This window comes from Halichoerus grypus, chromosome 2, assembly GCF_964656455.1.
Source record: "Halichoerus grypus chromosome 2, mHalGry1.hap1.1, whole genome shotgun sequence".
In the NCBI taxonomy this organism is placed as follows: Eukaryota; Metazoa; Chordata; class Mammalia; order Carnivora; family Phocidae; genus Halichoerus; species Halichoerus grypus.
In genome coordinates this window covers 96,685,063-96,699,517 of record NC_135713.1, presented here as the reverse complement: position 1 = coordinate 96,699,517, position 14,455 = coordinate 96,685,063, and the positions used below count along the sequence as shown (strand labels likewise).

The 14,455-nt window shown below is 40.2% G+C and overlaps 1 protein-coding gene across 1 annotated transcript in view; it reads right to left on the bottom strand.

The window, feature by feature from the left end:
• Positions 1-11,387: 11,387 nt before the first annotated feature.
• Positions 11,388-14,455, bottom strand: part of ANKRD31 (ankyrin repeat domain 31) — a 143,569-nt gene continuing 140,501 nt past the window's right edge. Inside the window, exon 26 of the mRNA XM_078067181.1 lies at positions 11,388-11,745. Coding sequence (XP_077923307.1) covers positions 11,600-11,745 — 146 coding nt within the window. The 3' untranslated portion in view covers positions 11,388-11,599. The remainder of the gene's footprint in view (positions 11,746-14,455) is intronic.

The window sequence follows — 14,455 nt, the reverse complement described above, 5'->3', positions numbered from 1 at the left end:
AGAATAACAGTGTGTGTCTGGGAGACTCCAAAAGGGGAATGAATCTAGTGGTTGCTTGGGGTTAGGGATTTCTATTGGAAAGGGGTGCAGGGTACCTGTTCCTTCGGTAATCCAGGGTACGGTACAATAGAAGGTGAGTGACAGGTGATTAATAGGTGTTATTTTATAAGTCATTGAAGGTAGGGGGTGGTGATGCCAGCGTCAGCCCAGGTTTGTTCAAAGCTAAAGCTTTTGGGATCTGGCTGGATATTATCAGGTGTTTGAGGGCCCAGTGCAAAACTCAGAGAATGATTAACTTTCTTGTTTCCCCCTTGGAGTGGGAACATAGCTTCTCTGGTTTATTCAGATGCAAAAAATAGAACATGAGTAAATGGGACCTAGCAGAAAAACAGCAGAGATGGAGCCCTTCTAAAAATGGAGTCTCTTCGGTTTTCCTGTTTCAGATGCTTTACCTGTGCTGGCAATTGCCATACTTCCAGAAGTCTCCTGCCCCGCTCCTGTTCCTTTCAGGGCCAGAGGATCCTAGGCCCTGCCTTATAGAATAGGAGGGGCTCGAGGCCAGTCAATCACAGCTAGTTTGTTCCTTCCTTCCTCTGTCAGTCTATGTTGACTAAGGGACTGCTGTATGCCTGGCTGGTTGGTGGGGAGTCAGATAGGACCAGGCCCTGCCACCCCATGAATCCCAAATAGGGAGCACAGCATAGGACACCATATCCTTTACTCAAAGTATCCAGAGTCTGTCCACAGTAGTAGAAACTCTGAGACTACTCTGCCTTTTTAAAAAAATTCTCTGTGCCAGGGGAGAAAGTATTTTCAAGCAGACATTTTCAAGTAAATGGCCAGCTTTGCACTTACCTCCTTTTCCCCAGGGGGACCTCCCTTTCCTGCAAGAGTCACTAAAGGTCAGATGATTCACCCTTCTGGTCTCCCTCATCTGCACAAGATGATGATGATGACAATAAAAGCAAGTGAGGCTTCTATCATTTATCTTGGGTGACATTCTAAGCAATTTATGCGGACTCTTTCAATCCTCACAGAGTTAGGAGGGAGGTGCCATTTCTCTTCTGATTTTATAAATGAGGAGAGGAAGCAAGTAAAGCGTAGTAACTTGCCAGTAAATGGAATAACCAGAACTCAGCCCCAGGTGCTCTGTCCCAAGTATCCATGCTGTGAACAACAGAGGGGACTGAGTCCTCCAGCCTGGAATTCAAGTGGTCCACCAGCCCACATCAGCCCCAGCTCACACCACGGGAGCTTCCAATGATCTCAAGCAAGGGGTGCTGTGCAATCCACACTCACATAGGTTGATTCTATTATTTTGATTATATCCTATCATAAGTAGTTATCTCTTCATTCACTTGCTCCCCTGTCTCCGACTCCCAGATCAACCTTTTTGTCATAAAGCAAACTGTTTCTAATGAAGGGACCTTGAAAATGCCTTTAACATCAAGTTTGTAAACATTATTTTGGATTGTTCTGTATTCAGACCATACGAGGTCTTTCCCTGCCCTCTGCATTCGCTGCCTTCAATGACTCCGTTCCCTTAAAACAGTGCCTCAGCTCTTTTGAAAGCCAACTGTCCAAGGCTGGATGGTGGCCCCAGAAGGCCTCTCCTACACTCTATAGCATGCTCAGCATTCCTGGATTAGTTTCCTAGGGCTGCTGTAACAAATGACCACGAACTGGGTGACTTAAAACAGCAGAAATGTATTCTTTCACAATTCTGGAGCTAGAAGCCTGAGATTAAGGTGTTGGCAGGGCTGTGCTCCCTCTGAAAGCTCGAGGGAAGAATCCTTCTCTGCTTCTTCCTAGCTTCAGGTGGTTGCTGGCACTCCTTGGCATTCCTTGGCCTGCAGAAGCATCACTCCAGCCTCTGCTTCCTTCACTGCATTAGGCTTCTTTGTTTGGGTCTTCTCTGTGTCCAGATTTATCTCTTCTTTAAGGATACCAGACATTGGATTTAGGGCCATCCTAATCCAGTAATGACCTCATCTTAACTCCATTACATCTGCAAAGACTCTATTTCCAAATAAGGTCATGTTCACAGCTTCTGGGTGGACATGAATTTTGGGGGGATGCTGTTCAACCCAGTACCATCCCTAAAAGTCATTGTTAATGAAAATGTTTGCCTGAGCTAAGGATGCAAAGAGGTATAAATCACAGGCCCTCCCCTCAAAGTAAGACACTGTACTTACAGACATACTCTCTATACCCAGAACATAGATAACCAGCAAGACAGGAGATGCTAAGAGCCAACTGACTGGGGCCAAATGACAATCCATGGGCCAAATGACAGCCATGCCCAGGAATTCAGCCAAGGGGACACAGTCACTGAGAACACCACTAAAGGACTTTACTCTAAGCAGAGGGTAATCTAAGCACGTCTTTGAAGGAAAACAAAGATAAATCAGGAGGGCTTATCAAAAGCACAGCCCTTAAGGGGGTATGTGTGCCGGGCAGAATCTTACTTCTGAAATTTCACTGCAGACATGAGAGACTGAACGGTTGTGAACACCTACCATATGGAGTATAAGAACATGGTGAATTACTTTGGCTATAATAATAGTATGTTGTAATGCCATAGCAATGAGCATGCTTTAAAGTGCTCTTTCCTTTCATTAATTTCATTTGGTCTTCATGACAATCCTGAGTGTCATCAGAGAAAAGGACATCATATCTTACAACTAAGGGTTCTGGGGCTCAACGGGGGCAAGTAATTTGCCTAAGTCAAACAGCAAATCAGTTGTAGAATTGGTATGAAACACATTGGCCTCAATAGTCCTTGTTCAGGAATTTCCTTACCAAATGATGTTTCCCCCTGGGTGAGCCTTCCAGTACTGGTTGTGTTGTTCTTGGCTCAAGGAAAGCATTTGAAGAACACGGTGATCCTGCAAGAAATGAAAAGCCTTCCTCAAAGCCATGTGAATTCCAAATTGGAATTGTGATAAACCTTCCCCAGACATCTGAATTGGTTTCACTAAAACTTCTGAGGATTTTTCTCTGTATTAAAGAATCTCTTTTGGCCTCCAGAGATAATAGGATACAATGGCCTTCTGAAAAACTCAGCTGATTATCTTATGAAAATAAGGGTTGAATGGAACTTGAGGGCACACAGAGACATCGGTGAGAAGTTGAGAAGTTGATTACAAAAGACCATAAATTACATCACAAAATGATAAGCTGGCAAAAACTGATAATCACAACTCAGTGTCTGATCTCATCAGTGCGGAGTCATGCACAGAGGACCAGATCTTGGCATGCTTTAAAGACTTTCTAATAAGAATCTGTAACTGTGGCTAGCAGCTGGAAGCAAGCAGAAAGTCTAGCCTTGGGCTGAGTATCTGATGATTGAATGTGTTTTCCTGGATTTTCCTTTACTTAGTAAGCAGGTAACTTACTGCAACCTCTGCTGGTTGTCTTTAAACGTATATTTAAGGATGAAATGCTTTTGAGTCTAGTGTGATTCATGGAGTTCTTGCTTGTGCAAAGTGCTACACTGGTTGCTATAGGAAAATACAAAAATATAAAAGACAGTCCCTGACCTTGAAGAAAATCCCATCTAATTCAGAAGATTAAAAATGGTATAAGTGGGGCTGCAATGGAATTCTTTAGCAATTTCTTATCACTCAGTTGTCTGTTCAGATGCCACTTCTCAAAACCAGGCCTTCACTTGCCACCTTTTTTAAAATAATGGCCTGCCATAACTTCATATCACCTTCTAGCCATTTATCTCGCTTCAGGGCCTTTATGACATTGATCACTATCTGAAATGAAGTTTTTGCTTGTTTACTCTGCTCCTAGACATAGTATCCACAAGGACATGGAATTGTCTTGTTTTTTGCTGTATTCCTAGCAACTAAAACAATGTTGGGCATATATTAGGTGCTCATTAAATATTTTTCAAACAAATAAAGTACATATTAATTAACTGAAAATGGGCCAAGATAACTTGAATTAATGTAGTGTTTCTCATATTTGCCTGATAAGACTTCTATGGACATTTTGATTCAGGAAGCCTGGAGTGGGGCCCAGGAATCTGTATTCTTAAGAAACATCCCAACTGATTGTTTTAAAGAGGTAGTTGGGGAAACACGGGATTAATGCAATGATTGATGGTGGTTGGGAGAAAAAAGTGAAGTGACAAGATCAGTTTCCAGAGAGCAGTGGCTGCTCACTGGAATCATCTGGGAGAGATGAAAAAATTCCTGGCAGCATAGACAATACTCCAGATCAATGAAATTAGAATCTCTGGGGGTGGGGCCTGGATTTGGGCCAGGTCTTAACATTCACCGGGTGATTCTAACGCATAGTCAAGGCTGAAAAGCCCCTGGGATCTGCAGAAATATTTTATAAGTACTCCAAGTATACTACTAGGTTGTGCTCCTGTTGCTTCCAGCTTCTTATGTCCCACAGCTGGAATCCTTGATCTCCTAGTCTAGAAGAAACATGTGCAGAAACGTACACAATAACCCCATTTGGGGAGAACTATAGTAACTTTTTGCTGTTGTAAAAAAAAAAAATGTTATTTAAAGCAACAACTGAATATAACCTCTTGTACTTCATGGCCAGAGCAGAAAACACCTACAATATATTGAAGGTGAGAAAGCCAAGGCCCCCTGGGCAGAGCCTAGGTAGTTAATAGAGAGCAAAAACGCTATGCTTATAACAAAATGGGAGAATGCATAGGAGAATCCTGAGTTTCTCTTGAATGCCTAGAGAAAGATGACAGGTGGCCCAGGAAAGAGGGAGAAGGAGAAGATATGGGAAGAGTCTAGAGCAGTGGTTCTCAGTCTGACTGCATATTAAAGTCGCGTAGGGAGCTTAAGAATTTACTGATCCCCAGACTTGTTCTCAAAGATTCTACTTTAATAAGTATAGGGGTGTAGTGTGTATGTGTGTGTGTGTGAGATGCAGCAAGGTTGTTCTCAGAGGTTTACAGAGGGGAGCCTGGGCAAGTTACCCATCATAACAACAACAGCTATCATTTATTGAGCGATCACTCTGTGCCAGCCACAGTGGCCGATGCCTGCTTTACACAGCTTACCTAATTTAATCCTCACAGACATCTGAGGAGGGAGGTACATTGCTAGCTCCCTTTACAGACATGGAAGCCTGAGTGGGGGGGGGGTCACAAGGTTCTATAACTAGAGAGTGGTAGAGCCAGGATGTTGGCCCACCGCCTGCCCTCATGTCCACTGTCTTGTACTGCTTCAACCAAGACAGGGTCTGACGAGAACATCACCAGGAAGAAACTCCCTGTGGCAGAGGTCATGTCCAGTCATTAAGTTTTGTGCTGTCCTGTGCTATAACTCCTTCCCCTTTACCAGGCTTCAGAGAAGAGCTGGGGTGGGTGGGCCTTTGGGGAAAGGACCGGCTGGGGTGAGATTAGTGTGAGGCAGAGGGACGTGGGAGGTGGTAAGGGCTCTAGTGGCTGAGAGAAATGTCCAAGGACCAACCTGACCAGTAGGTGATGGAGTTTCATGGAAATGCAGCAGAGTGGGGAACATAAGTCCCTTCTTGGGAAAATGTAGAGAAACAGGAGCAGAGGGACATAAAACAGGGTGGTAGTGGATTCTGCCCTTATGTTGACTGCAGGGTTCAAGTCATTCCATTGGTTCTAAAGGAAAGGGACGTCCGCAATTCGAGAGAGTTAGGGGCTCTCTCAGCTCGCAGGACTACACATAAAATAATTTGTGGCACAGAGCTGGGTTCTTCCAAATTTGACTGTCTACTCTTTTATTTATCCTGTACATACATACACCTATACATATACATATTTTGACTAAGAATCAAAATTTTCTTAAACCTCTCCATATCCACCACCAGCATTTTTCTTTCTTGGGCCATTTGTACACAAAGAAAGATAATTTTTGTTTTGCTCTGTCTAATCATTTCATGACAGTTAATGTGTAGGCAAAATGAACAGAGAACAAAAATGCTGAGGTGCAGATGTTGGGTGATTGGTGAGGCTCACCCACCAGCTGGGTAACTTGCCTCACCACTTCCTTACCTCCAGCTTTGAAGGACATGACCCAACTTCATATCTCAGCCAAACTGCCAGACATTAAGGTGTCTTGTGAAAATCTAAAACCAGAAATGTTAACTGCTTTTACTTTTAGAAATACCACTATTTATATTACAGCTTCAAATGTTTGCATCTGCTGTTCCTACTTTAAAGTCCCTGGCAAAGTAGCCTAAATGAAAGAGTATGAAGTTACAAATATGCCCAAGGAATTTAAGGTTGACCATGCAGTCTGTACTCAGGGCTTGAATTAAGATTGAGGCAAGCTGATCTGACATGGCCTCAAATTCTGTTCCTCTTATTTAGGTGGTAAAGGAATTAGGGACACGAGAACCTTATGACTGAGTTCAAGCAGAAGCTTACTATATTTCTTGGCTTTAACCTGTTTAAGAATGGTATGTCTCTGAGGGGGGTGGGAGGATGGGTTAGCCTGGTGATGGGTATTAAAGAGGGCACGTTCTGCATGGAGCACTGGGTGTTATACACAAACAATGAATCGTGGAACACTACATCAAAAACTAATGATGTAATGTATGGGGACTAACATAATAAAAAAAATGAAAAAAAAATTCCACTCCTGCCCAAAAAAAGAAAAAAAAAAAAAAGAATGGTATGTCTCTGGTTTCCTTCTGTAAAATAGGCTTCAACATACATGAGCTGGGGACAAATAGGAGAGGGAGTCCAAAGAAACACACATGGAGGGTATGTGCTGTTACCCCTCAAAGTACTGAGAATCCAAAGGGACTTAAAGTCCAGGACTTTTGGGCACATGCATTCATTTAAAAACAACAAGATAGTTCCCCACGAAAATTGAGTTTGGGCAATATTTCAGATGAATTAGCTTTACTCATTCTTTATACCTGGAACGCCCTAGGTTGAAAAAGAGAGAGCCTAAAAGCAGATACCAATGTGTTCATATCACAACTCATCCAGTAAGACTTCTGCCTTCCATTTTCCACCTCTGTCTGGCCTGACCCCTACCTGTCATTCACCGAAGTGAGCAAACACTGACCCTCAGAGTGTGTAGGTGGAAGAAGTCAATAGTCACCATCACTCAGAATGATGTCAACACTCTTTTCATCATTTAACATATATATCCAGGCAGAAACTTTTGGTTGAGAGAGAGGAAATATATGATGCCTGATAGCATGAGTTCTGAAGCCAGATGGCCAGGTTTGAATCCCGGCTTTACCACTTGGTAGCTGTGTGACTTTGAGCCAAGTTACTTCATGCTATATCTCTGTTTCCTCATTCATAAAATGCAAGTAGTATCTCCTACCTCATAGGGTGTGGTGAGGATTAAATGAGTTAATACATTGAAAGTGCTTGTAACAGTGACTGCTTAGTGCTCAATAAATATTGCTCTTAGTCCAACCCCTCCCCTCACATGTTTATTTGTTTCTGTTTCTGTTTTTTTTTTTTTTTTTACTGGCAGAGTGTGGAATCTGTGCAGCTAGCTGAGTACTCTCCTGCGCATGGGCATATACTTACTCCTCTCAGCCAGTCAAGTTAACCCCACTTCCCTGGCCAGTGACTGATGTACAAATGGGCAGATGGTACAATTCTAGCCAATGAGACACAATGTCCTGGGGTGGTGGTGGGGTTCAGAAAAGATGTGCATTGGAAGCAAGTATTTCTTTTCTTCTTCTAATGACGCTGTTTCTACATGTCCATCTGCCTGTAACAGTGGAGCCATCTTGGCACCGTGGAGGGAACTAGAAGAGGAAAGCAACAGTGACAATGTTGAGTTGAAGAATTAACCAACCCTGAAGTTTCTACGTCTGGACTCCTTACAGGAAATAATAAGTTTTCCTTATTGCTTAAGCCATTTTGAGTAGGGTTTTCTGTTATTGTGCCTGAAACATCCTAACTGGTAGATATTTCTTAAGCATCTAGTATGTTTGAGATATTTTATAGGAAATAAAGTATAAAACTCTAAACCTTGCTAAGTTTTCCTGCTACTTGGGGGAAAAAAGCTATGAAAACTAATAATACTAAGCTATAAATATTAAGTGCTTGGATCGGGGTGGTCTGAGACCACACTACATGAGGTTCTATTTGAGGAAAGGGCTCAAAGAATAAAGAACACATCAATGGACAGGGGAGGGAACATTCTAGGTAGTATAAGCAAATGTATGGGAGAGTTAGGGGTTGTATTAACTTGCTCGGAGTGCCATAAAAGAATACCCGAAACTGGGTGGCTTAAACAACAGAAAGTTATTTCTCATAGTCCTGGAGCATAGATCTCCAAGATCAAGGAGTTGGCAGCGTGGGTTTTATTCTGAGCTCTCCGTCCTTGGTGTGCAGATGGCTGCCTTCTCACTGTGTCCTCACATGGTCTTTTTGTGCACGTGCATCCCTGGTATTCCTTTATGTGTCCAAATTTCTTCATATAAGGACAATAGATTATATTGGGATTTACCTTACCGGCCTTATTTTAACTTAACCACCTCTTTATTTTTATTTATTTTTTTAAAAGATTTTATTTATTTGACAGAGAGAGAGATAGCCAGAGAGGGAACACAAGCAGGGGGAGTGGGAGAGGGAGAAGCAGGCTTCCCACTGAGCAAGGAGCCCGATGTGGGACTCGATCCCAGGACCCTGGGATCATCACCTGAGCTGAAGGCAGACGCTTAATGACTGAGCCACCCAGGTGCCCCTTAACCACCTCTTTAAAGGACCTATTTCCAAATACAGTCACATTCTAAGGTCTCAGGGGTTAGGACTTCAACATATGAATTTTGAGGGAATATAATTCGGACTATAACGGAAGAAGAAAGAATGACTTGCTCTTAAGAGTGAGTCAAAGGTTAGAGATTATTGGGAGATGAAGCTGGAAGGTTATGTTAGGACCAGAGTATCATGGGCCTTTAATGTTGGGCCTACATTTTACTCTTGCAGCAGCAGGGAAGGAAAAGAGATCTTTAAGAATAATTTGGCATAGCATGCCATAGGTTTTATAAAGTAAAAGTAAAGAACTGGGTTGAAATGGAGGATTCCTGTTGCATACAGTCTAGACATGCACTGATAAATGACTGAACTCAGGGAGGTAAGTTGAAGGGAACCAAATGAAAGAGAAATTGAGGAGAAAAGGACAAGATGTATGCTTGGACATTCTCAGCAATCGGGCCTGTGGAAGTCTGTGCCATAATAATTCAACTTTATGAACAGAAGTATTTTTATCCTAATAAGATTGTGAGGCCTGGGACATTGTGGTTCCAGCTTTCTAACACTTAGGACTACCTGTATGAAAGCAATAGGCTTCCTTGTTGGGTATGGAGTATCCCAGAGGTGTTCAAGAAGTTAATGTTATAGAAAGGATACAAATATCAGGCAGGAGATTGGATTATTAGCTATTATTGGAGGTCCCTTATATGGCTTAGGGCCAGAAGCTTGGGGGTTTCAACCCAGAAAAGACAAAACATCTAGCAACCATCCAAAATGTTGTCTTCTCTCAGGGATGATATGGTGTAACATAGCTTTCTGGACTCCAACCCTGGTTGGAGTAGACCCTTTTATTGTTTAGTTTGGGCAACACTCAGCATGCCTCAAGGGCACTGGGTGTTATGTTATTTACCAGTTGGTATATACATTTTTTTAATGGGCTTAGGAAATTAACTTTAAGAATCTGATCATTAACATGAAAAGTCAGATCTTTAAGTTCTTATACTATAAACTTAGAATATATGACTTTCATAAATTATAATAACTAAGCAAAGTACCTTTTTAAGTTATTCTTTAAAAAATATTTTTTAAGTTTCAAAAGAAATATGTGTTGTTTTTCTTAAGTTAAAAGTACACTCCAAAAGTATCCTTCCACCCTTCCCAGTCCAACTCCCTTAGGGCCAGACATGGCAAATGTTTTTTTTGGTGGCATTCCGGACCTTTTACTCAACATACCTCTACCCCCACCCCACACACATGTTCATATATACAAGTACACATTTCATGACTCATCAAGTATATATAGCATACATGATATAAATACATGCATATTTATATGGCTATATATATTATACACACACTCAAAAGCACATTTTTTATTTAACACAATCAGGACTTGTATTTTTTTTAAAAAGATTTTATTTATTTGAGAGAGAGAAAGCATGAGCAGGGGCAAGAGGGAGAAGTGTGGGGCTCGATCTCAGGGTCCTGGGATCATGACCTGAGCTCAAGGCAGATGCTTAACCAACTGAGCCACTTAGGCGCCCCAATCAGGACTTGTATTAACCACCGTTTAACAATGTGCATTTTTTTCATTTATATATACAACTTCCCATGTTAGTACATATATTCGCAAATGAGTCATGTTTTAAATATCTCCTTAAATAAAAGCCAAATAGACTACCTCATGTACATTATTCAAGAATTAGAAAAAGAGTGTAGTCTAAGAAAATGATGGCATAATAAACTTGTCAGTTCTCAAATATTACAACATGTAGGGGCATTCTAACCTAAATATTTTCAATGGACTCTCACAAGAAGAAAAAATGATCTAAGCCGTCTTTACACTTTTATTAATATGAAACCTTTCCAGGTGCTTTTCAGATAATTAAAACTTTTAATTGAATAGTAAGAACACACACATATTATCAACTTCAAAAGTTGCCAAAGAGCACATGTAGTTAAAAATCCCCCTTTTCAGCTCTCTAGCCCCATGATTTTTCTACCCACAGGAAACCGTTAACCAGTTTCCTATATATTCCAAAGATATTTAAGATTCTGTACATTTACAATAAGAAAACATAAAAAAATATATCTCCCAAAGTCTAGCACTTGTAAGAGTAATTTTTACCACAGCTCGACTTCTCTCCCCAATTAAGAAAGGATGGACTCAAGCCACAAAGTCAAAAAGCTTCTCTGGGAGCTTGGGATGGTGACAAGTAAAGAATAAGATGGCAATCAAAGGAGGAAGGTAGACCCTTGAGAAAACTTACTAAGTGTCTTTTATAAAAATCTTTCTTAAAAAAAAGAAAATCTTCATGATGATAATGTAGCAAAAGTCAAAGGTTAAGTATCCTATTTAAAATAAGCCCCCAAATCAACATTTGATTCATTTTTGTTGTTCTATGACTTACCACAGTTACAGTTTTATGCTAACTTTTATGAAATTTAAAATAAACCTCTGACAATTTTTTATTTTGGTTACAAGATAAATTCTAAAGTATATGGGTGAAGGTACTGGGGCGTTAAATTCTTGTTTTAAGTAGATTCCCTTTATCTGGGCCTTCTATGGACCAATTATCACTCTTTTTATCCTTACTTCCCTTAAGGAACAACTGTAATTTATACAAAGGTTGAGGTATTGATTGAAATATTAGTTTTACATTTATTTTAGTAAAATCAAAGCCAGAGAATCAATATGTTTTAATTCAAAAATGCCTTTATTTCAATGGCAAAAAGGTATTAATCTTACTACAATAATTTGAGTTATATTTTTTCTTACACCATAAACACATTTTAAGTAGCAACTCAAAGTGTGTATTACAATAGGCCCTCCAGCCCATATAAGATAAAATATGAATGTGGGTTAATAACATGAACACATGTCTAATAAATTATTACAAAAATAAGGTTTTAGAATGTTAGCTCTTCACATTCCACATAGAACTTCCAATGCTGATCCATTATATGGCATGGGAGAAATTCTTGATCGCTGATTAATAGTACTTCATTTATTTGTAGATAATGTGGGATGCTTTGCGTTGACTCTCTAGAAGTTCCTGTTTGAAGACGTGCCAACAAATTAAAAACTGTCTTTACAAAATAAGATATAAATTTACTTATTACAAATCTTAGACCCTAGTCAAGTCTATGAGCACAAAATGAGATTTTGGACCAGTCATAATTCACTCCATTTTCTTTTTCTTTTTTTAAAAGATTTTATTTACTTATTTGTCAGAGAGAGAATACACAAGCAGGGGGAGCGGCAGGCAGAGGGAGAAGCAGGCTCCCCGCTGAGCTGGGAGCCCCTCTGCGGGGCTCGATCCCAGGACCCTGGGATCATGAACTGAGCAGAAGGCAGACACTTAACTGACTGAGCCACCCAGGCGTCCCGTCTCACTCTATTTCTATACCCAAGATAAAGCTGTAAATCAGCATTGGCTTATCTTAGGAAAAAGAAGCCTGTTTGCAGTCTAAAACACCACAGGAAGAAAAGGATGACTGAAGCTTCTGAAGGTAGTTGTACAAACTCCTCTGTGCCTCAATTTCCAGTAAGCTGAGAATAAAGCAGTTATGAAGGTTAGATGGGAAGTTGGTGTGAAATGATTGGCTACTGGTTAACATATAGCAAACATTCAATAAATATAAGCTGCTACTATTATCATTATTTCTTACTGAAAACAGTATTAGGTTGAAGATGGATAATCAATTTCCTAGGCCACACAAACTTGTGTGATCTCAAGCAAGTTACATGGCTTCTCACGCCCAGTATAACTAGGAAAATAGCCATATAAGTGAATGTTTGGCTCTTCTTGCTGCTCCTCATCCCCAACAAGCACTGCACAGCTAAAGAACTATTCTGCTCATGCAAGAAGTAGGGAGAAATACATCTTTCTCAAGTAATATCACCAAATGTTAGATATTCTGCATAAGTCTCCTTGACGTGAACTGCGAGATTGATCACTAGGCAAAAGAACAGGCTCATGCAACTATTCATGTTATCTAGTTGCCTAAATTAGCACTTCAAAATGACAAGCTAACTAGTTAGGTTAAAAATAATTTTAACTTTCACTTTTCTTTTTCCTCTAGTTTTTAAAAAAATTTCCCTTAATAGATCAAAAGCAAAAATAATCAGATTCATTATTTTAACTGATACTTCACTTCTGAAACATCACTAACCTATGAACTCTTTTTTATTTATTTATATTTTTTAAAGATTTTATTTTTTTATTTGACAGAGACAGACACAGCGAGAGAGGGAGCACAAGCAGGGGGAGTGGGAGAGGGAGAGGCAGGCTTCCCACAGAGCAGGGAGCCCGATGCGGGGCTCGATGCCAGAACCCTGAGATCATGACCTGAGCTGAGGGCAGACGCTTAACGACTGAGCCACCCAGGCGCCCCTGAACTCTTTTCATTCAACCCATTTTACCTCTCTGGCTCTGTTCCATCATCTGTAAAACAGGTCCAAGACCAAGATCATATATAAATTTTACTTCTAACACTAAAATTATTGAACTCAGACTTCCAGAACTTATTCTCACAAACTAAGCATTCTTTTTTTTTTTTAAAGATTTTATTTATTTATTTGAGAGAGAGAGAATGAGAGAGAGCACATGCGAGGGGGGAGGGTCAGAGGGAGAAGCAGACTCCCCGCCGAGCAGGGAGCCCGATGCGGGACTCGATCCCGGGACTCCAGGATCATGACCTGAGCCGAAGGCAGTGGCTCAACCAACTGAGCCACCCAGGCGCCCCCAAACTAAGCATTCTACATTTCATTAGGATTACAGAATGAAACTTTGCTTACTCTAGTTATAAATGGAAATGAACCTATTTATGCACACATTCTCATTCTGAACAAAAAGTATAATTCCAATCAAAGGGAAAATGGGAATTATTTTAATAGATTGTAAAAATACATCTGCTGTAGTTACACTGGGGAAAAAATTCAATTATGGCTATTTAAATACAAAGTTCAATGTTGTTTTAAAATAAAAGGATTCTAAAGGATAAATATGGTGGTAGAGTATTAGGTGATTTGATATTTAAAACTAAATTAATAGTTTGAGACAGATTTACACCGATAAGATCAAAAGCCATCTGTGAAAACTGTACTGGAATGAAGAAACAGACTTGGACATTCTAATTTTAAAACTATGTAAGCCCTCTTTCTTTGTGGGAAAATAAATTTAATAGGTGGTTTCTTAAGCTGAATTGGGTCTGAGATGCTTAATTTTATATGTAAAGTATTCGTGTTTCTTCTGCCTTTGTGGTACAGACATGAACGCTGGAGTTTTACTAATAAGAAGCTCCTCACTGGCCTAATGTATGGACAGTGGTCTGGCAGGGGGCCTGGCACAGGGCAGGTGCTCAACAGAAAATTAGTTTTCTTCTCTTTCCTCCCCTATCAGTAGATGTATCCTCCATTTTATGAATTAGGTCAAAGTTAATCATGATACCATGATGAAAAAAATTATGATTGAAGTAATGAAAAACAATCAAGAATCATAAACAGGAGCTGAAATAAACACCTTCTGTTCTGTTATCAGGCACCCATCTCCCTTAGGTGTTTAAGTTCGAAGAAGTTCTTAACCACATAAAACAGAAGCACCTGTGAGTGTTTGTGCTCTATTACACATACTTTTACAGAGCAATGACGCACAGTAACAGCACCGACATGAAGAAAACTCTTTCTCTAAAGTCATTTATTTGCAACATATTATCAGTAGGTCAAGGACAGCTTTTATTAAAAACAAAAAAGTCTATTTTTTT